We start from the raw sequence: 19,973 nt of genomic DNA, 5'->3' as shown, positions 1-19,973 counted from the left end.
GAGGCAACTGGCACCAGCCCAGCTGGGGATACAGTACCAAGTAGGAAAAGCACAGTGAGCCCCGGCGCTCACAGAAGGCTGGACCCAACTGCTTTCCAATCCATATGGATAAAGCAAGGTCCTTGGTGGTGGGGTGGAATGTGAGTCCCTCCACTCCCAGTGGCCCCTGCCCTAGCAGGAGAGCTAGAGTGGGAAGCTCTGGCCTGCAGATTCCAGTGAACGCATTTTACAGATGAGAAGTCCCAAACAGTCTCACAGAGACAGAGCTGAGCTCAAACCTTATATGGAAGACCCTGAAATCTCTCTCACATGCCCTGGCCCAAGCACAGACAATCCAAGCAAAGAAGCAGTTGTTTTATATTTAATTTACAAAAGAGACCCCAAAATAATAATAATAAGCTATTCAGCGGCAGGGGAGTAGGGTCAGGTCCTCCCCAGCCCAGCTGTGCCCCTCTTCCTCTCTGGCAGGGAGAGAAGGGGCCTCCCAGGGGACTGCCCCTCCCCCTTAGAACAGGGGGTGGGAGCTGGTACAGACACCCTACTGGGCATCCCAGGGGGCTCTGCCCCTCCAGACTCCGGTTTGTCCACCCCTTGAGGGCTCCTACATGCCTGGCAGAGCCCTTGCGGCAGAGGCCAGCTTGCCTGGCAGCTGGTTGAGAGACCCTTACAATGTCCAGGTGAGAGCCAGGGCTGCCACAGCCAGCAGGCCGGTGAGGTGGGACCCAGCCCAGGCCCCACCGGCACCCCCAGCAGCCCGCCTGCGGTCCCACTGGCATTGCTCGCCGCCCCAGCCTAAGTAGCACTGGCAGCGAAAGTGCGTCTGCAGGTGGTTGCGGTCGGCCCAACTGAGCTCCCCCTCTGGTCGCAGCTGCGGCTCACCAGGTACGTGACTAGACACCAGGCGGAAGCTGCTGGCACTGAGGTGCAGGAAGGTATTAGCGCTGGGGTCGCGGCGCACACAGCGCCCGTGGCCATGGCACTGGGCCCAGCTGCAATACTGGGCAGCCCAGGACACATTGACGACGTAGGGTACCAGCAACCGAGTCAGGTAATCCTTGAGGTACTGGCAGGTCTCCTGGGGGCAGAGGTCAGGGATCAGGGTCAGCTGTCTCAGCCCACAGGCCCAGATGGAAACTCTGTCCACACTTTGGTGACTGTCCCTTCTTTTAACAGTGCACACACACACACATGCCTGAGCCCTCACTGTTTCTGTTCCTTCTAAGAACAGGGTGGGGGCAGGGACTAGAACCCAGCCGGGCAGGTAGGGCAGGGTGGAACTCAACAGCTGGTAGAGACAGCAAATCCCCTTTCCTGGCAGAAGGGGAGGGACCCTGTCTTCTTGGTGGGGACAGGGGCTGCCTTGGGTGGGAGACAGATGAGGGGACCACTGTGAGGTTTGCCGCCAAAAGCACAAAGGCTCTGCCTGTCCCTGCGGACTCAGCTCCATGAGGCTGGGTGGGTCTTACTTACCATGCTGGTAGTGTACCCTGCATCACCCCAGAGGATGACGCCAGCGGCACCCAGGGCTGCACTCTCACCGATGGTGGAGATGAGATCCATCTGTGTGGGAAGGCCATGGTCACCGGGGAAGACTGAGACCACAGGTGAGAAGGACAGACAGGGTGGGCAGGCCCTAGCCTGTTCTGACTTGCTAACCCCCCCAGCCCAGTCCTCCCCTTCACACCCCTAGGCAGTGGCTGTTTCACGTTCTCCTTAAATGTTTACGCTATTTCCGCCCCCACTTTGGGCCTCTGATTCAGAAGCCAAGGGCCCACTTGAGCCTAATATGTATCTATCAGGATGGACTACAAAGTCAGAATGCTAGGCCCAAGTCCCTGCTCTGCCTGGGTCTGCTGGGAAGTTCTGGGCAAATCTCTCAGCATCTCTGGGCCTCAACCTTCTTATCCACAAAACGGAGATAACAATGCCACCCTTTCACAGGGTTACAGAGAGAATGAGAGGAGGGGATGTTGAGTAGCCAGGAAACTTGGGGGCAGGAGGCCCCCTGGTAACCCAAACCTACAGTGCTTTCCCAAGGAAGAAGGCAGGGCCCACGGAGACACATACCTCGCTAAGCCCTGTGAGTCCACGGCTATAGGTGGGCCTCGTGAAGACGTAGACTGGGAGTGCATGGTTGGCATGGTGGGTGTGAGCCACACGAAGGGCCTCCTGAACACGGAAGCTGACAAAGTTGCGGCCATGAGTGGAGGAAGCGAGCGTCTCTTCCAGGTAGACAGAAGGGAAGAGGGCCGTGCTCTCAGCCCACAGCCAGGCCAGCTGGTCATTTCGGGAGACCTCAACATCAGGGCAGCGGCCTGTATAAGTCTCCCAGTTCTGCACGTAATCATGGTTGTAACAGTCGGGGAAGAGGTAGAAGCCCCATAGATGCCGAGGCCGAAATGCCTTGACAAATCGCAGTGTCTCCAGCATGAACTGCCGTGCAGCGAACTCAAACTCATACTGCGCCTCCTTGACTATGCGGTCTGGTGGCCAGTCGGGGTGGCGACTAGCCACCAACTGGCGTGATAATCGGCGGTACACGTCCTTGTCCTGCCAGTTGCGCACCCACACTGGCCGCCAGTCCTCCCAGTCAATGACTGCCAGCCCTGCAGGCTCCTGTGTACGAATGTAGTGTTCCACGTGTCCCTTTAGCATCTCCAGGTGTACCCAGAGGCTGCCATTCTGTGGCACACCACCATGCACAGACCTCCCCACAGAATCAAAACGTGGATACAGGCCCAGCCGGTCACGGTAGAAGATGGTGATGTTCTGGTTCACGAAACCCTCATTAGGTGAGGCCTGCACATCAAAGGCCTTCATGTCCTTTGGGTCCAGTGGCACCTTGTGGCGTGGGCCACAGTCTTGTGTGGGCACATCCCATGCTACCACAAAGGGCCGGCCTGTGAAGATGGGTGGTGCTGTGGGCTTCAGCTCTGTGGCCCATACCACTGCCAACACCAGGGCCAGTGTGACGGCAGGGCCCAGGCCTGCCCACATGCTGGGGGCTGCAGGAAGACAGTGTCACCTGCCTGGCACTAGCTCAGGAACTGGGAAAGGTGGAAAAGTGGGAGACAGCAAGTCAGTCTAGAGAATCCTGGAGATGCCCACCCCAAACCCATCCATACTCCCAAAGCCCATGCTGTGTAGGGCACCATGCCCACGGCTGCTCATACCCTGTTACTGGCTATAACAGGTCTGAGAGACCACAGGCCACTGAGAGGCAGGCAAGACACTCTGGGAACTCACTGCTGGGAGCATAGGGCTCCTTCCTGGAGCAGGTAGCCTATGGCCGGGCAGGAACTTGTTAGGTCTGTGACTCCTCTGAGAACTGGACGAATTGAGCTAGGACTCACTGCCCAGAGACTCACACAAGACTGAATACCACCCAGAACAAGGTTTCTGAGAGCCCCAAACAGAGGTCCGCTCTACCCACTGAAGAACTCTTGGTCCTGAGAAACCACAGCATTTGGGTAAGGCAAGGCACAGCTCATGCAGCAGCTAGGAAGCTGTAACACAGGCCCGGCGCTGGTATCTTTTTTAGCACCCTCCCAACATAAGCGTTAGTCTAACAGACTTTGTCTCAGCGCAGACACTCTCCCAAGCCTGGTGGAGGCCCCGCGGGGACAAAGGGATGGTGGATCTCCCACGGTGGCGCCGGCAGACAGGCCTTTCCCTATACTGTTACCAGGAATGCGCGCGCTCGCGAGCCAGTAGGTCGGGGGTAAAGCCCACTCCACCTGGCCTTTGTCCGGGACCCCGCCCCCGCCCCGCACGTGGGGGCTGAACCCAGCCCCAGGGGGGCGGGGGGCCTGGGCCGCCTCCCTGGGGGTTCAGAACAGAGCCCGCGGAGAGAGCCACCAGGCTTGCACTGCGCTCCCTCACCTCGCGCAGGACGCCGCCGGGACCTGCGCCATGGCTACCGCCATCGCCGCCCCAGCCCGGCCGCTCCACCAGGCACTGCCCCGGCTCGGCGCATCTACTGGCTCCGCCCCCAGCCCGCGGGCTCTTTAAGAATTCAGCGCGGAGGCGGGCCCTGAGCAGGATCTGCGGCCGGGGCGGGAAGGTGTGCCTAACTTTCGCGTCGCCGGTGCTGCGTTTTGGGGTCCAAGGTCCCCAGATCCTCTGTCGAGGAATGTGGCCGCCAATCTGGGACCGTGAGACCCCTCCAAATGGGGCTTTCTTCTGGAGTCTCAGCCGTGAGAGCCAGTCAGCCCAAAATTCTCCCCCCCGCAGCCTGCGGCCAGTGGTACAGTCCTCCCTGCTCTGCGACGCGGCCAGCCGCTTAAAGGGACAGCATAAAGGACGGGGGTCAGGGAGGGAATAAAGGAGGTGGTGTTCCCTCACCCGTCCATAAGCAGGTGATGTGGGACCCCGACGCCTTGACTGGGGGCAGTAGTGAATCTGGCTCTGCATCCCTGAGCGTAGTCTCCAGTCCTGGGGCCCCTTTGTATGGAAAGGGGGACGATGACTAGAGCCGGTCTCCGGTCTCCCCGGACAAATGCCCCGCCCCCTACGGATCAGGGCTCCCTTCCCCCGACACTGGTCAGAAGGGAATCCCCGCCCCCTGCCAGACTGGGGGAGGGGGCGAGCACCGATGTTTTAGCTCTTCTAGAGCTGGGTGGAGAGAGTGGTTGTCCTGGCAACACGGGCTGTGGGTCGCAGCTAGGCCGCCCTGCTGGGGGCCAGTAAGCCCAGCGGGCCCTAGGGGTGACGTCCCCCTGCCCTCGACCTGCATCAGGGACAGGCCCGTCCCTGGACTCCCATCGCCTCCTGTCCAGTCTCTGAGAGGCCTGTGGGAGCCCCCAAGGCTTCCTTTCAACTTTGATAAGGCTGCCATCCTTGCAGAAGTTCCTGGCCGGACAGCAGAGAAAGCCGGCCCGGCCAGAGGGGTTCCCCTGGGCCTCCGCCCACTATCCTAAGTTCTTTTGCCCTGCAAGCCCCTCCCTCTGGGGAAGCAGGCTTGGAGCTGGAATGGGGGGAGGATTCCTTGCCTCTTCCAAGATCCGCTCCCACGGGATCCTTAGCTCCCTAAAGGGCCCGGGTCTGCATGACCAACCCATTCCCCGCCCGCACGCCTGGGAAGAGAGGGAAGGAGCGCTGCTGTGAGCGCGTGCACCGGGGCGGGGCAGGGGGTGCAGACCAGTCGTCTGCCCAGGGCTCACCTGTGTGGGAGTCCGTCGGCCCAGTGGGTCGGCGGCCTCCCGCCTTCCCGGCGTAAGTCTCCAGCCAAGCTATTCGCGCCAGCTGCTGCCCTCTGGGCAGCCCGCCGGCGACTTGATAAACCCCATCCGTCCCACCCTCTCCCGCCTCCCGCCCCAGCCCTTTCTCCTTACTTCCTGCTGCCCCTCCGAGAGGAAAGGGCCAGGAACATGCGCGGGGGAGGGGACCGCCTTGACCCTGTTTCCCTCCAGCATGCCCTGCTGGCTGGCTGCCCGACCTACCCTTTCCCTAAGTAGGCCCTGGCCCAGCAAACTGCACCAGGTGACAGCAAGGCTGGGGGACCCAGCTTAGGTGCCAGCCTCCTCCATGCTGACAGCTTCCTTAACACAGAAAGCAACTCTGCCAAACCTGCCCTTAAGGCTGACGCCCATCCCCAAATCCAGCAGCTTGTGAGTGGAGGGGCCTTGGTGGTGGTGCTTTGGGGAGTCAAACTACTTGGGGGATGTTTGGCAGATGATCCCCCAAAGCAGGTGGTGAAGAAGAGAACCAGCCCTGGGGTGGGGGTTGTTGGGGGAACTTACAGGAGCTGAGTCAATTTTTTTCCACTGAGAGCGGAAGCATCCCAAGTGACAGAGTGGACAATGTGATGATGTGGGTGACTGGGGGGTGGGGGAGGGAGGGGCAAGGCCTGGGAGGGTTCTGCAGGGTGCTCTCCTGCCAGAGGACATTCCCAGGTGGATTTCACTAAGATGCTGCAGAGTAGGGGGCTCCTTACAACACTGGTGAGGAACGGGGTATATTGCTGTGGGAAGGGGGTGCCCATAATGTGGCTGGCTCCAGGGAGGGCTGCAGCAGGGTCCCAGCAGACCCCTCCAGAGGTACAGACAAATCTGCACACCCTCAAATCACTGTACTCCCCCAGACCCTACTGGCCCACCTCCTTGAGGCCCAGGGCCCTCTCCTAACATAAGGCTCTGTAAGACTGGGGGACTGGGGGAGATGGGCACACATCCTAGGGTCTACCCTGATGACCAAGGAATCCAGGACATGGCATGGGAAGGTGGTGTCCTTGGACCACCGTGCTGGCTCCACAAGGGACACAGGCCTCGGAAGTTCCAAGGGTGGGGGCCCCTGGGGAAACAAAGGCCAGACCAGGCTGTCCCAGGGCAGGAACACTTCCTCAGACAGCCAGCAGGAAGGAAGTGAGCACAGCCCAGTGGGAGGGAGTGGGGAAGCACAGCCATGACCCCCATTGTTTCCAGCTTTGGGGTCAGCTAGGGCAGGCCCAGCACAGGGAGTTTCCCCACACTGGGACAGTGGTGACGGGATGCCACCCGGCATGGCAGAACCCTGGCCCTGCGGCAGTCAGTAGGAGGGACAATGGAAGATGATAGGGCCTTAAAGCTGCCATCTTATTGGGAAAATGGGAAGGTGCCCAAAGAAGAACTGCAAGTCCAGGCTGCAGAGGGTGATCCTGCTCCACACCTGGCCACTTTAAACCTCCGAAAGACAGGTAGGCCAGCTTCCCAGACCCAGCAGCCTGTGTCCCTGAACTCCCTCCTCCCTTACTGGAAGTTGGGCTGATGGCCAAGGGCTAGGCCTAGCAGAGAACCAGCCTCACAGCATGACCTGAGAAGTGTAGGCCAGATGTCCATGGCAGCAGGCAGCAGGTGAGAAGACAGGGCAGAAGGACCAGAGGAAGTATTGGGTAGCTGAGCTTTACCTGCTGGAACAGAAGCCCCAAGCCTACTCTCCTGGTAGTGCAAGTGGGTTTGGGCTGCAGAGCCTCGGTCAAGGGCAGTAGCACCCGTCTGCTGTCCACCTAAGGCTGGGCCATGGAGGTCCATGCGGTTCAGGCTGTGACCTCATATAGGGTCAGCTGGCACAGCTGGGAGCAGGACAACTGTTCCAGACCTATCTGAAGTCACACTCTCACCTCAGGTCAGGCAGGTGGGGCCAGTCCCTAGTGAAGTATCCCAGGGCCTTCCAATTCCAGGGGTCCCCACTTACTGAACACAATACACAAGTGAATGACTCTCCATCCTGAGGGGGCCTGCAGTGAAGCCTGTGTGAATACACTGCCACCTGCTGGTTGTGGCTGGGATGGCTTCAACCTGGCCTCAGACTCACTCTGGGCCTTGCTGGAGATGTGGGCAACCAGAGTCCTGGGCCCAGGCCCACCCACTATGCCCAGGTGGTGGTCTAGACACTGGGTGTCACAGCCTCAGAGGATGTCACTCTTGTATGCAGGGTCTACAAATAATTTTATTGAACAAATAACACATCAGCCTTTCTAGATTGAGGGCTACCCTCCCCAAACCATTTCCCACACTCTTAAAGCACAGAGTTTGCACAGTAAGGAATTAAAAAAAAAAAGTCATTTCTATGTAGAAATCAGATTCTGCCCCAACAAAATCACAGACTAGACTATTTACAAGCTTTCACATTTGAAGTATTCCTTTATGGTTGTTCTCTCCCTTCTGTCCCTACCCAGGGGCTCCAGTACTTTTCTCTTACTGATCCTGAAGAGATGGATATACTGTAGGGGAAGGGGTGGTGGGCTCCTCAGAGCTACTGGCACCAGTCCTAGGGTGCTGTCCCGTACCACAAGGTGGTGGATGTGTAAAGGCAAAGGGGATTAGACACAGTAGGTGGGATGGGGCAACACCCCATAGGCACAGGCATCCAGAGCCCTTCCTGATCCCCATCCTATGCCCTCTCAACTTGGGGTGGGAGGAAACAACTAGTTGCAGTGGGGAGGGATCTGCCCAGCCCTGGGTAGAGGGAGAAGCTTCCCACACCTATTAACAGCCAGCAAACTGTCCATCCATCTGGGGGTGGGAACAGATGGGCAGGTAGGCAGGAAGAATCAGGCTTGTTCTGCCCCCAGCCTCTGTCCAACACAGGAGGAATCGAGGTAGCAAACGGCTGAAATACTCCAACGAGAGGGTAAAGGAAGTGAGGGAAAGGAAGTTCCAACTTGTGTACAGCTCCCATGGCCCGGGGGCTGGAAAAGGCAGACCTTGCTTGTAAAGTGCTGTAGCTTCTAGCAGGGCTGGGCCCTAGGCAAGCCTGGAAGAATGCAGGCCAGGCAAGGGCACAGGAACCAGGCATTCCTGACCCGCATATGCCCTGCCATGCTCCTCGTAGGGATTGCTGGGAAAGGTGGACTGGTAACTCCGCCATCAGCCCTTGCCAGCCACCAGCCACTTCTTGTCCACAAACAAACCAACACCCAACCAGCATTGTAGGACTGCCCTGCTCACAGCTGAAGGTTCCGGGCCATGGAGTTTATTCACGGTTGTGGCCCCAGCATAGGTTCCTCAATGGAAGCCACACCTTGAGCCTGGGGGTTTCTTGCTGGGGCAGGGGGTGTTTATGCCTGCCACCTCCCAGGCTCACACCTCATAGAGGATCACAGGGAAATCCACGTGGATGCGGGGGGGATCCAGTTTCACGATGCCCTGCCATGGAAACAGAGGCTAGTGAGGGCCAGCTCATGGCCCCTACTCCAAGAAGCCTTCCTGTTCCTCCCAGCTCCTCCCACAAGAGCCCCCACCTGGAAAGCAGACCACATCTGGGTCTACATCCACACACTCAACATAGGCTCTATGACCACTGCCCAGCCCCTCACCTGAGGAATCAGGTTCTTATGCACTCGCCTCAGCTTGGCCCGCTTCTGCCCGTTCTTGGTGACGATTGTCTCCTCATAGAACTCGTGAGCCAGATCCCCATCTTCGTCATAGAACATGGAGCTGTGCCGAGGGAGAGGGGAACGGGCTGGGCTGGAGCCCCACACCTAGTCACAGCAAATGTCACAGACCACAGGGAAGTATGCCCTCCCCCAAATGGGAAGGAACAACCTTGGTGGGAGGAAGGGAGGTTAATATGCCTGGAGAATCCCTTGCTTAGGATCTGGGATCTATTAGAAGGAAGTGGGAAGTGGGGAGGTGGCCAGTGCTACTCTGTCAGACCCTAAGAAGAGAGGCCATACCAAAACATTACTGGTTTGTTCAGCAAGAGTAGCCGTTCCATCAGGCCCTTGCCTTCACCCAGGACTTCTAGAGTGGGCAGGATGGTGGCCTGGGCATGTTGGTCTCACTCCAGAAGACAATGCTGGCCCAGGGCCAAAGCCTGAGATAGCAGATGCCTGAGCTAGGAGGGAGCCCAAAGGGAAAAAGGCTGCATCCTCCCCCATCCAGATGGCTGATGCAGCCAAATTGCCACTGTTGGGGTCCCCCTAGTATTTACAGCCAAATCTCCAGCATCACCTGGGTGCCAGTCCCCAGGGCCCATCAGAGCTAGACCAATCTCCTGCTCCTATCTGGGACCCTTGGGGGAGGGGAGAGGTCAGTGCTCCAGATCTGGGAAACATACCTGGATGAGGGTCTTTTCCCCCAGGCCCCATCCCCAATGCTAGGGCCCGGTCCTGCTTTCCCCCTGCTTCCCCAGCCACTACCCAGAGAGGTCCAATCCCACCACTGTGGGGAACGTAAACAAACAAAACAGAGGGTCATTTTCCTCGAGGAAAAACTGGGAGTGAGGGAGGATAGGAGCCTTCAGTTTGCAGGCTGGGATGGAAGGGATAAAAAGAGGTTCTGAAGTCTCAGGGAGGCCCTATCTTAGCTTCACCGTGCAGAGGGCCTGCCCAGGGACGAGCCTCAGGCCCACTCTTCTCCTCGGGAGACCTTCAGAGCAGCCAGGCCACCAGGAACCGACTGCTCGGCTTTCCCCACCCCTTGTTCCTATGGGAGCCTGAAATATGGGAGTCGTCCTGACTCGGGTGTAGGGGGCACAGCGGCGGGAGGGCCCCATGACGCGGGGCGCCCAGCCGCTCGTCTGTCCTCCCGAGGGCGGGACCCCGCACCCTTACCCGCGGCGCGTGAATACGAAGGGGGGCACGACTCGGCCTCGCGGTCGCACCAACGCTTGCTCAGCGACCGCCGCCTCCGGGCCGCCGCCCCCCGCCGCCGAGGCGAAGGGCCACAGGCCCCGAGCTTTGGAGCCGCTGGCGCCCATGTCAGGGCCGCCGGCGCATGGCGGGCCCCGCGACAAGTTCGCTCTTACAGGGCCCTCGGCGCCGCCATGCCCGGCCTGGGCCTCCGCTCGCAGGTGGTGCCGCCGCCGCCGCTGCCGCCGCCTTCCGCAGGCTCCGCTGTCTCCACGGAAACCTCACTTCCGCTTCCGAGCGCTGCGCATGCTGACCCCTCTGATTGGCTGCTTCTCTCGTCGTTCCTCGGGGCGGGACCAGTAGCTACCCTCAGATGCTAGGTATCCCAGCATACACTGCGAGACGTCAGGTCCTAGCGGGCCGCGCTCTCCCCGGCTGGGGCAGCTCCCACCCAGGAAAGTAGTGGCTGTGTCCTACACCTGGTCGCTCTAGCTTGTATGGCGGCTCCGACGTCCCCGACCTCCAGAGGTCAGGCTCAGAGGGTCTGCCCAACCGCTAGGTCCCCACAAAAGCAGCACTTTAGGGCGTGACCCTAGGCCAGTTTGGGCAGTACCCGTCTGGCCTCATTCTATCCCCACACCGTTTTTGCGATTCCCCTCTGTGGCACGTGGCAAAGGAACCGAACCTAAAGAAAATTAAGGAATTGGCCTGTAGTTGTATATCTACATACAGGCCGAAGAAGGTCAAATTCACCAAATCCACCAGAAGCCACGCTTCATGAAGGCAAGAGTTAACATCTGTACCTTCGGTGCCACGAGCAGTGTCTGGTCCACAGTAGTTATCTCAATCTTTGGTGAAGAACCTTCCACAGTTTGGACTGTGTGGTTTCCCTAAGCTCAGGGTGCAGCTGATGTTCTTGCCCCCACCACGACCTGAGCCCCCGGGGTTTGAGTGATGACTGAGTACGTATCCATACACAGCATCCTTTACAAATTTGTGTCATGGTCCCACTTGAAAAGGTGGTCTTTGAGCCTGTCCATCGACCTTGGCAGCCACTGGCATGAGGGACAACTGCAGATGGGGGCCCATAAAAAAGAATCCAAAAGCAGGAGAATTCTCAAATATTTATTTAGCCAATTCTCTCAGACCCCAGGCCCTGATGACGTCACCCCCACCCTTTTCCCCACAGGAGGCATTCAGCTGAGGCCACAAAATATTACACACATTCGCACACATCATCAAAAATACCCAAGGGAAAGACCGTGGCTTTGACTGGCAAACAAGGCACAGACCTGGGCCAGTGCCCACACTCACACAGACCCTGGCCCAGGGACATCCTCCTTGGAGGAGGCAGAGGCACTGCTGATGCACCATGAGCCAGCACTCCCTGACCCCAGGGTGTGTGAGTCAGAGGGTGCTGTAGAGGGAACCCTAGACTCTTCTTTGATGCCTGTCTTATCTTGAACACCCACCCTTGGTTCTGATAGGGCTATCCTGAGACCCCATCCAAGACCCAAAACACACAACCTTTCACCATAGGTGAAGGCCCTCATCCCTGCAAACATGACCCTATTTTGTCTGTAGGGTCTCCAAGATTCTCATATCTGAGACACACATTAAGGAGACTTCTGTCTCCTCTACCCCTGCTGCAAGGCTGGAGCAACTTCCCAGGGCAACCCTGGCCCACCATGACCCAGTACACGAAGGGCAGAAGGATGCAGAGCCATGCTCTGCTACACCCACTGGTGGACACAGGGGGCCAGCTCCTTCGCTGTTCTCTGGGCTTATTCCCCCAGCAAGAGAGGGCCTCCATGCACACTCATTCCTCGGGCCCCAAGGGCCTTTGCACACTCACACGGCACGCCCTTGGCGCTGCCTACTCTCCTCCTTCCACCCAGGGGTACAAGAGGTCACCCCAGGGGGCAGGCATGCAGGGCTTCCTGGATCTTCTGGCGGCAATAGGAGTACTTCTGCAGGATCTGGCGGAGGTGTTCCTCTTCCTCCCGCTGCAGGATGCGCAGGAAGTTGTGTAGCTCAGGCATGCTGAAAGCATCCCACTGTAGGGGGGAGAAGGGAGACACAGGGTATAGCAGGCCACTGTTAAACCAGCAGGCTCTCCCCAAAGAAGACCAGTGCATCACGATCACACAGCTGGGATGGGGCTTTCTAATGTCAGGTTCTTGACTGAATGGTCTGTGTTACGTTCCCAACAACAAGCCATAGAGAAGATGGGCCCCACAAAGTAGCGCAGGCACCTCGCGAACAGGCAACCCAACCAAAGTTTCCCTAGTTACCTGCGGGCAGGTCATGCCCACTCTCTCAGAGTTTAATCTCACTCTGCAGATGTACTACCTTGGGGCTGGAAAGCTTCCAGGTAAAAAGTTCTAATGCCCGAAAGGGGTGCCTCCATGTTGTCCTGTGCCCATCGGTGTGGCTTTGCCCTGGCCTGAGATCAGAATGCCATCACATGGACTCCTGCATCTCCTGAGGACTTTCCACAATAGGAAAAAGCAGTGCACCAAGACAATTCTTCCTGCTTCTTGGGACAAGCCCTTGGCATGAGTTTCCTAGGAGCCTTCACTTTAGCTACAAGGCTCACATATTCCTGGAGAGGCTTTGCAGGGCTTGTCCACAGCCCTATTCCTCCTTCAAGCCTTACTGTAGCTGCAACCCACCAGTCCTGCCCAGTCACAACCAAGAAACTAAGGAGGGCTGTTACTCACGTTCACCTCCCCAGAGTCATTCTCCTTCAGGACAAAGCTTAGGGCCTTCTCACTGGGCCCTGCGAGGAGCCGGAGCCGTAGGGGCTGCTCATCATCTGACAGCTTCCGGAGGTACACTGAGGGCCAGGAAGGGGGAAGGGAGTGTTCGATTAGTCAGGCCCAGCCCCCTCAGCTCCTGTGTGCACAGGCGCGTGCATATATACCCTCACACGTGGTGGGGTGGGATGGGAAGCCCACCTTGGCCATGGCGCTCAGCCCGCTCAAAGAGCGCAAACTTGCGGGGGTCATCCACCACCAAGAACTTGCGCAGCAGGGCCTCGATGACCTCACGTGCCCGTGTGCGTGACAACACATGCAAGTGCTTGACAGCATCCTTGGGCAAGTAGAAGGAGGTGCGGCGTTTCACAGCTGTGCCACGCCCTGGGCCTCGCCGGGCATCCTGCAAGGAGGGTGGCTTCTTGCTGGCAGGAACCGAGACAGGGCGCACCAGCTTCAGTTGAACCTTGATGAAGCCTGTGTAGGAACCATCCTTGTTCTAAAGAGGAGAAACCAAACCATGACTAGATGCCAGGTGAAATGGAACAGATTTGGGCAATACCAGTCCACTTGGGGCTAGGTTGGGTGCGAATAAATCACTGCTTGGGCCTACCCAAGAATACCTCAGCTGTGACCCTTTGGGTATCAGGCACATAGTTGGGCTCTTGTCTTTATCCAAAACAGGCTGTCAACTCACCAGGCTCATGAACAAGTTGCTGTTGATCTGGCCATTGTACTCCTTGATCTTCTGCTCAACCTCAGCCTGAGAAAGGTCAGGTGTCTCCCACTCCACTGGCTCGTCCTGAAAGATGGGCAGGCATGGACATAGGGCCCTTATGGAACCCATTCCTTTGCAATGCATGCCACAGGCAAGGAGGTAAGTAAGCCCTGGGTGGACCACTCTGAAAAATGGCCTGTGGGCAGCCTTTGGAAACTGACAACAAAGTCCGAGGCCTGAAAAGAAGAACCCATCACTGCTCCTGGTTCTGCATGCAATGGATGGAGACAGCCAGGGCAGAATCATTTGCTTCTCTCTGCTGCCTGCCTGGAGCCTCCTCAGCACTGGGTAAGGCCCTAAGGATACCTTAAAACCAAGGCAACTGAAGGTAAGAGGCCAGAAGCCAGGAAAAGATCATAGACTTTGAGAATGAACAGCTTGATCCCAGCACTCTAGCTGGATGGGGTCAAGGTGTATCCTGGAGAAGGCAGTCCACTTTGCCACTCTGCCCTGGCCATGACCCACTGCAGGGTGTGAGGTGTGGGGAAAGGTGCACACCAGGAGCCCAGCCACCAGTGCGCAGGATGGGAAGGGCAACCTTAACACTCCTTGGTGAGGGATTTGGGCCAGCCCTGCATGTTTAAGACATAGTGGGGAAACCACTATGACATGCCATTTGATCTTGACCCAAGCTGCACAAAAGGCAGCTTCAGGCCAGGCTCCAATCTGCCAGAGGTGGGCATGGGCAACCTTCTGGTAGAGCTTGCCCCACAGGTGCCAAACAGGGAGGCTTATGTACCTCTCCTCCCTGCTGTCTAGAGATTTAGCCCAAAGATTTTAGCTCCACCCTGTTCCTTCAGGGACTGGATTCTTGTCGGAAGGGTGGAGCATGGGCCAGGGCTTCTGCCAAACTCCCTTGGTCCCATTGCATCAGCCTTACTTCCTGTTAACGTCAGATAGGCCCTAGTAGGAATGAGAGTGTCACAGACACAGCTGAGATCATCAGTGACCAATGCCTTGTCCCAGGGGAGTTCCCATCAGAATGTCTCCTGCAGAATAACCTTAACCTTGTGCTCAGCTCTGAGCCTAGGACAGCGAGGCTTCTCCCTGACTACTGCCTTGGAGCCCCCTAAGCTTAAACCATCTCATGGGGATAGTACGAAGGACAGATGAGGGGGTAGGGTAGGGTAGAGTCCACAGCCTTTTAGCAGTAGGCTCTTCACCTAGAACCTGCTGTTGTTCAGTGGTCAGCAAGTACATGGCACTGAGGACTGAGGCTGGAGGAGGGGTGGGAACTGAAGCCTATTTGCTTCCCCAAGTTTCCAAAAGACTCCTAGGTGAAAAAAAGCATTGAGAAGTGAAAACTCTAGGGACCTCCCTGGTGGTCCAGTGGTTAAGACTCCATCCTCCCAATGCAGGGGGTCCTGGGTTCGATCCCTGGTCAGGGAACTAGATCCCTCATGCTGCAACTAAAAGATCCCGTGTGCTGCAACTAAGACCCAGCTCAACCAAATAAATAAATATTAAAGCAACAACAACAACAACTCTAGCAGAAACCTTGTTGGAGACAGTGGGAAACCCTGTAGGACCAGCAAGGACAAATGGTCTGTATCCTGGAAAATGAGGGATCTGGGAGGTAAAATGAGGGCTGGAGTCTGGGAATAAAGAGTGGATGTGTTTGTTCAGACCCAAGGAGAGGGCTTGGGACAGGAAGGAATGCCGCCGTGGGGAGGAGTGTCAGGATGGAAGGGGTGCTAGGGGCAGGAGGAAAGCTGAGCAGATTCTAGAGCCAGGGCAAGAAGGAAGAGAACTCTACTTACAGAACAGGGTGATCAAAGGGATGGCACTAACTTATTCCCCTTCCTTGTGATGGCCCTGAGCTCTAGCCTGAGTCCTTCCTCTTCCCTTCCTGGGTTATCCAGGAGCCGTGAACTGGGCTACGGTGACCTCAGTTCCATCCCCTTCCCTTCTCCAGGTGAACCCCCTTAGTATCTTTACTCATAAAACAAGGAACTTGGACTGGAGGTACTGCACTGTCCTGCCAGAATACTAGAGGAGGAAGAGTTTCTTTTTCCATTTTGCAAAGCTGACAGCTGGAGGAGGATTCCAACAGCTGTCCCAGAGGGATACCATGGAATTTCCCTTCTGCTGCACTACAGCCACCCACCCTCTACTCTGCCACTGTCCATAGTGACTGATGCTTTTATTTTACATACAACTTGGGACTCCCCAGCCTCTTTTTCAATTGGCTAGTGTCTTGTGGTTTTCTCACCTTTCCACAATGGAAAATGGCTCAGGCCTGAGTGACACTGGGACGGTCCCAGGGATCCACACTCAAACCTTGCACTGAAACTCTGGGCTGAGCTTTCAAGGTATAGAATTTGCACTGAAAGAATTATCCACAACTCCCTTTTCTTGGCTCCTGTAAGGAATTCTGCCCCATTGCTTCCAGGTATACTGAACTTCACTTCATGGTCCCCATCTCTCTTTCCTGATGCCCTGGTCAAGGGCTCTTCTGAGGTGTACAAGCTCCAGTTATCTGAGCCTGGTAGTCACATTCATGGCACAGAGGTCTCTGATAATGGGGACATCTGGGAGACACCAAGAGACACAGCTGCTCCAGCACCACAACTTAATAGTCCTGGATTACTAACCCCTATCTCTTTTTACCCCTCTCAGGGCATTTTACAATCTAGCCTTCCCCACCTCTTATGGATAAAGTGCTCCTGGATGCTTACACTTCCACCCATTCCCAGAGCCCCTTTCCCCAGGTCTGCTCTAATTTTACTATATATGCTGCCCAAGCGAGCACTCCTGGTCCACTGCAGAGGGAGGGAGGCTCAGAATCTTCCACATTCCAGCAGCTGGTGACAGTCCAGGATCGGCAAGAGATGGGGACCAAGCTGGCTCCACCTTCTTTTGCCTCTCTCCTAAACACACTTCTCAATTCCCGGGGAGGACTCCTCCCCATCCACTTCCTCCTGGTCCCCCAGAGAGGGGGTGGGAGCGCCCCCACGCGGAAATCCAGGTGCTAGTCTAGACTGCTCAGTCAGCCTTAGTAATCGGTTGATAACGCCTGTCCCTGGTCTACCCCAAGCCACTTAGCTGCTTCCCCTGGTTCAACCGGTCTGTGACAGAAACAGCAAGGCCTCGAGACCCAGTACCGACGCGCTGATAGCCCAATACACGGTCACGAGGGCTGGCCCGGTGCGGTTCGAAATCCAAGTTCACGGGAGGGCGGGGCTGCCCACAAACTCGACAAGGCAACTTACCGGGGAGAAGCGGGGTCCCAGCGACCGCCCCCAGCCAGCCTCCCGCAACCCCCGACCCCCACCTGGTCCCGGCGCGGCCTGCGCGCCAGCGAGGTACGAGCCGTGAAGTATTGCTCGAGCTCTGAGTCCGAGTCCTCCTGGCTGCAGTAGCCACTGCTTGTCGTGCTGCTCCAGGTCATCTCGAAAGAAGGCGTCCCTGCGTCCGCCTCGCCCATCGCGGCGCCCGCCTGCCAGTTCCCGTGCGCCCGTAGCCTCCCACCACCGCCCCAGGCGCCTGTGCGCGTGCGCCGGAACCAGCGTCCGCGCCGCGACCGTTAACACTGAAACGTAGACAGCCAGGATCTAGCTCTCGTCTCATTGGAGAAGGACTGTCGAAGGGCGTGGCCACACACGCCTCGCCTCCAGGAATGATCTCAACGCTCCCGCAGTTCAGCTCAGCTCCGCCTCGCAGGCCCCACCTCCCACGGGGAACTAGTAGGAGCGTGTACGCATGTGCACCAGCGTGGCCGGAAGACCGGATGCGGTTGTAGGAAGGTGCGGAAGTTGCGCTTGCGCGGAGCCTCGGTGGCTCCGGGCGCTCAGGGCAGAGTCAGCACTCCCGGCACCCCTTCGAGCCCGCGCGCAGAATTAGCCATTCTCTGCCGCCGCGAAGTTGCCTATCAGAAAGTAGCGTAGCGCCGGGCGGCCCTAGGGAACGCCTGCAGTGTGGCCTGCTTGTCTGCGCAAATCTGCCTTGCCCGTAAGCTCCCCGGTCCCGCGCTCACCACATTCGTGTCCCGCTCCAGCGCCGGTTCCCAGCCCAGGTCCCGGGGCCCGCAGCAGTCTAGGCAGACGAGCGCGCGGCAACGGTAGTGGCAGGTGAACTTGCAATCTGCAGAGAGGCCTGGCCATGAGGCGGAGGAACCCCAGCACCAGCTCAGAGAAGCTTCCCGGGGGCAGAAGCGAAGCCCCCGGGTAAAGGCCGTTGCTCGCCGTATTCTGCATGACCGGCCTTATCTCAGGCCCCGTTACCGCCCACTGCTAGGCAGATCTCAGTGTTGGTCCCCCGGCGTCTGGAAACTGGCGGGGAGGCCTCAGGCTGTTAGGGATCCAGGCCTGTTCAACAGTTGGATTTCTAGTGCCTAGGGCAGAACTTCCCCCTTATTATCAGCGTCACTCCCTCCGCCCATTTACTTGAAGGGAAAAAATCAAAAACTTTTAACCCAATGCCCCCCTCTAGTTGTCATTTGTCTCTACTCCCCTCACACTGAAAAGTTACCAACACTGCTCTACAAACACTCAGTTTCTCGCCTTCACCCACTACCCATTCGGGTCAGGCTTGCCCCTCCCTCCAGGAAACTCCTGCGCACCGCCGAATCCGGCGGTCCCTTCTTCCTCTTCACCTCTTAAGCATCGTCTGATACTTGCTCCCCTTGGCTCCCAGGAGTCCCTACTACCCTTGTTTTCCTCCCACCTCCCTGCAGCTCCTGCTCAGCTCCTTTTAGTTTTGTTTCGACTTCCGGATCTAATGGTGGAGTGTCCGAGGCTCAGTTCTGATAGCTTCCCTTCTCTGTGTACACTAACTCACCCCAGATCCAAGCTTCCATCACTGACTTCTGCCCTGAGATCAAATCCTATGTGTCAGTATCTTCATTGGGATGTCTAATAAACATTTCAACCCAATGTGGCCAAAATTTAACTCACTTTCCTACCCCTTTTAATTCTTCACTTTTTCTCACTCCTGTCCTTGCCAGAGTTCCTCAGCTCAGCAAAAGTCGCCACTATTCTCCCAGCTGAGGCAAAACCAAACCAAACCACCCCAACTCATCCTTGATTCCTCCCTTGTTTCTGCCTCTGACACACACCCAAATTATCCTGTTTTTCATTTCCATGGCCAATTTATTTCTCCTTGGGAACACTGCTATGTCACAGCCCTTATTCATGCTTTGTATTCTGTCACAACTCCCGTGCTCCTCCCAGCTGAATAAAAGACAAACTCCTGTACTAGATGAGAGGGTCTCCAGGCACATACAGGCTTGGGACACCTTTCTAAGTTCCTAAATGGGCCAGAGCAGTGACTCTCAACCCAGGTTGCACATTAGAATGATCTGTTTTTAAAAATCGCTGGTACACTCCCAGTGACTGATTCAGCAGGTCTGTGGTAGGGTCCAAGCATAGGGGTTTGAAGGGCTGTAAAAGCATCCCAAGTGATTCTAGCTGGTGAATAGCCAATGGAAGAGCAACCTCTGCTTGCTGTGATTCCTGGGAGGGCAGAAGCACCAGCTGGTGTGTGGCTGTGTTTCCTGTTTTAGCACCTGGTTGACAGACCCTGCAATAGGTATTTGCCAAATACTCAAAACTCCTGCTTGCAGGGGGCCCACCCAAGGTTCTAACTTTTTCCAGGCCTTCTCCCATAGGTGGCTAAATTCCCTTCACCGCAGGAATTCCGCAGGGGGACTTGGCGAGTGAATCTTTGGCAAGAAGGGGCAGGTGTGGAAATATGAACTCAGAGACTGGCAGGCACAAAGCCTTTCTCAAGAAGGGCGAAGGCACCCTTTAAACTTGAAAGCAGCACCTTGCTATTAACAGGCAATTTTGCCTCTGCCTAACTATGCCTCAGATGCAGGTGGAACTAGGCAAGGTTATAAACCATCAGCCTGCACTCTCTTATGCTACGCGGCAAAGGTAACGGACCTGGTCCGTGAGGACCGTCCCCGCCGACCCCTCCGTCGCAACTTGGCCCTCAGCGACGGTGCTGCCCCTTGGCCACCCGTTTCACTCCCGCCAGCGAACGAGGCCGCTACTCACGTGCGCACTGCAGGCCCTTGCGCACGACGCCCCAGATGAAGTCGCCACAGAGGTCGCACCACGTGTGCGTAGCGGGCCCCGCGGGCTGGAAGCGGTGGCCGCGGCCCGGGACCAGCTGCCTTGCGGCGTTGCGCACTGTGCCCGGCGCGATGCGCAGCGCGTTGGCTCGCTCGAGCCGGGTGCGGCCCGGGGCGGTGCACCGCGCGGGTGCCAGTTCCCGCAGCTCAATGAGCTCAGGCTCAGCGGACATGGCCCGGTCCGGCCGGGACTCCCGCCGGATCTGGGCGCAAGAAAGCGCGGGGCGGGCGGGGCCGCGGGGCGGGCCCCTATGCGGCGCCGCCCCCGGGATTCAGGCAGAGCTGCGGGAGAGCCGAGGAGAGCGGCGC

The 19,973-nt window shown here is 57.5% G+C and overlaps 3 protein-coding genes across 7 annotated transcripts; all 3 read right to left on the bottom strand.

The window, feature by feature from the left end:
* Nucleotides 1–339: 339 nt before the first annotated feature.
* HYAL2 (hyaluronidase 2) lies at nucleotides 340–5,282 on the bottom strand. 3 transcript variants are annotated; one of them, XM_057705431.1, is made up of 5 exons: nucleotides 5,163–5,226; nucleotides 4,345–4,443; nucleotides 2,068–3,047; nucleotides 1,471–1,560; nucleotides 340–1,075 (listed from the first exon to the last, which is right to left on the bottom strand). In XM_057705431.1, exons 3-5 carry the CDS (start codon nucleotides 2,995–2,997, stop codon nucleotides 665–667), a joined length of 1,431 nt encoding a protein of 476 aa, XP_057561414.1. In that variant the 5' UTR covers nucleotides 2,998–3,047; nucleotides 4,345–4,443; nucleotides 5,163–5,226; the 3' UTR covers nucleotides 340–664. The 3 variants fall into 3 exon arrangements, with proteins under 3 accessions (XP_057561414.1, XP_057561413.1, XP_057561412.1); XM_057705430.1 differs by lacking the exon at nucleotides 4,345–4,443 and having other exon boundaries at nucleotides 5,163–5,282; XM_057705429.1 differs by lacking the exons at nucleotides 4,345–4,443; nucleotides 5,163–5,226 and adding an exon at nucleotides 3,883–4,212.
* A 2,123-nt stretch (nucleotides 5,283–7,405) lies between these two features.
* Nucleotides 7,406–10,316, bottom strand: TUSC2 (tumor suppressor 2, mitochondrial calcium regulator). 2 transcript variants are annotated; one of them, XM_057706947.1, is made up of 3 exons: nucleotides 10,034–10,316; nucleotides 8,795–8,945; nucleotides 7,406–8,624 (listed from the first exon to the last, which is right to left on the bottom strand). In XM_057706947.1, the coding sequence occupies exons 1-3, from the start codon at nucleotides 10,177–10,179 to the stop codon at nucleotides 8,559–8,561; spliced, it is 363 nt and encodes a 120-aa protein (XP_057562930.1). In that variant the 5' UTR covers nucleotides 10,180–10,316; the 3' UTR covers nucleotides 7,406–8,558. The 2 variants fall into 2 exon arrangements, with proteins under 2 accessions (XP_057562930.1, XP_057562931.1); XM_057706948.1 differs by having other exon boundaries at nucleotides 8,795–8,915.
* An 840-nt stretch (nucleotides 10,317–11,156) lies between these two features.
* RASSF1 (Ras association domain family member 1) lies at nucleotides 11,157–19,864 on the bottom strand. 2 transcript variants are annotated; one of them, XM_057706483.1, is made up of 6 exons: nucleotides 19,588–19,864; nucleotides 17,565–17,671; nucleotides 13,508–13,612; nucleotides 13,012–13,309; nucleotides 12,775–12,890; nucleotides 11,157–12,108 (listed from the first exon to the last, which is right to left on the bottom strand). In XM_057706483.1, exons 1-6 carry the CDS (start codon nucleotides 19,835–19,837, stop codon nucleotides 11,962–11,964), a joined length of 1,023 nt encoding a protein of 340 aa, XP_057562466.1. In that variant the 5' UTR covers nucleotides 19,838–19,864; the 3' UTR covers nucleotides 11,157–11,961. The 2 variants fall into 2 exon arrangements, with proteins under 2 accessions (XP_057562466.1, XP_057562467.1); XM_057706484.1 differs by lacking the exons at nucleotides 17,565–17,671; nucleotides 19,588–19,864 and adding an exon at nucleotides 16,863–17,527.
* Between the last annotated feature and the right edge of the window lie 109 nt (nucleotides 19,865–19,973).

Source organism: Hippopotamus amphibius, chromosome 13 (genome assembly GCF_030028045.1).
Source record: "Hippopotamus amphibius kiboko isolate mHipAmp2 chromosome 13, mHipAmp2.hap2, whole genome shotgun sequence".
NCBI classification, from domain to species: Eukaryota; Metazoa; Chordata; class Mammalia; order Artiodactyla; family Hippopotamidae; genus Hippopotamus; species Hippopotamus amphibius.
This window is presented reverse-complemented; position numbering and strand designations above follow the sequence as displayed.

Excerpts from the sequence above, each read along its gene's own strand:
- HYAL2 (XM_057705430.1), bottom strand. The coding sequence starts at position 2,997 with ATGTGGGCAGGCCTGGGCCCTGCCGTCACACTGGCCCTGGTGTTGGCA. Across the intron at positions 1,561-2,067 it reads GACTCACAGGGCTTAGCGAG|ATGGATCTCATCTCCACCAT; the intron begins GTATGTGTCTCC and ends CTTCCCACACAG. Across the intron at positions 1,076-1,470 it reads CAGGGTACACTACCAGCATG|GAGACCTGCCAGTACCTCAA; the intron begins GTAAGTAAGACC and ends CTCTGCCCCCAG.
- TUSC2 (XM_057706947.1), bottom strand. The coding sequence starts at position 10,179 with ATGGGCGCCAGCGGCTCCAAAGCTCGGGGCCTGTGGCCCTTCGCCTCG. Across the intron at positions 8,946-10,033 it reads TTCGTATTCACGCGCCGCGG|CCCAGCCCGTTCCCCTCTCC; the intron begins GTAAGGGTGCGG and ends GTGGGGCTCCAG. Across the intron at positions 8,625-8,794 it reads ATAAGAACCTGATTCCTCAG|GGCATCGTGAAACTGGATCC; the intron begins GTGAGGGGCTGG and ends TTTCCATGGCAG.
- RASSF1 (XM_057706483.1), bottom strand. The coding sequence starts at position 19,837 with ATGTCCGCTGAGCCTGAGCTCATTGAGCTGCGGGAACTGGCACCCGCG. Across the intron at positions 17,672-19,587 it reads CAAGGGCCTGCAGTGCGCAC|ATTGCAAGTTCACCTGCCAC; the intron begins GTGAGTAGCGGC and ends GCCTCTCTGCAG. Across the intron at positions 12,891-13,011 it reads GGCTGAGCGCCATGGCCAAG|TGTACCTCCGGAAGCTGTCA; the intron begins GTGGGCTTCCCA and ends CCTGGCCCTCAG.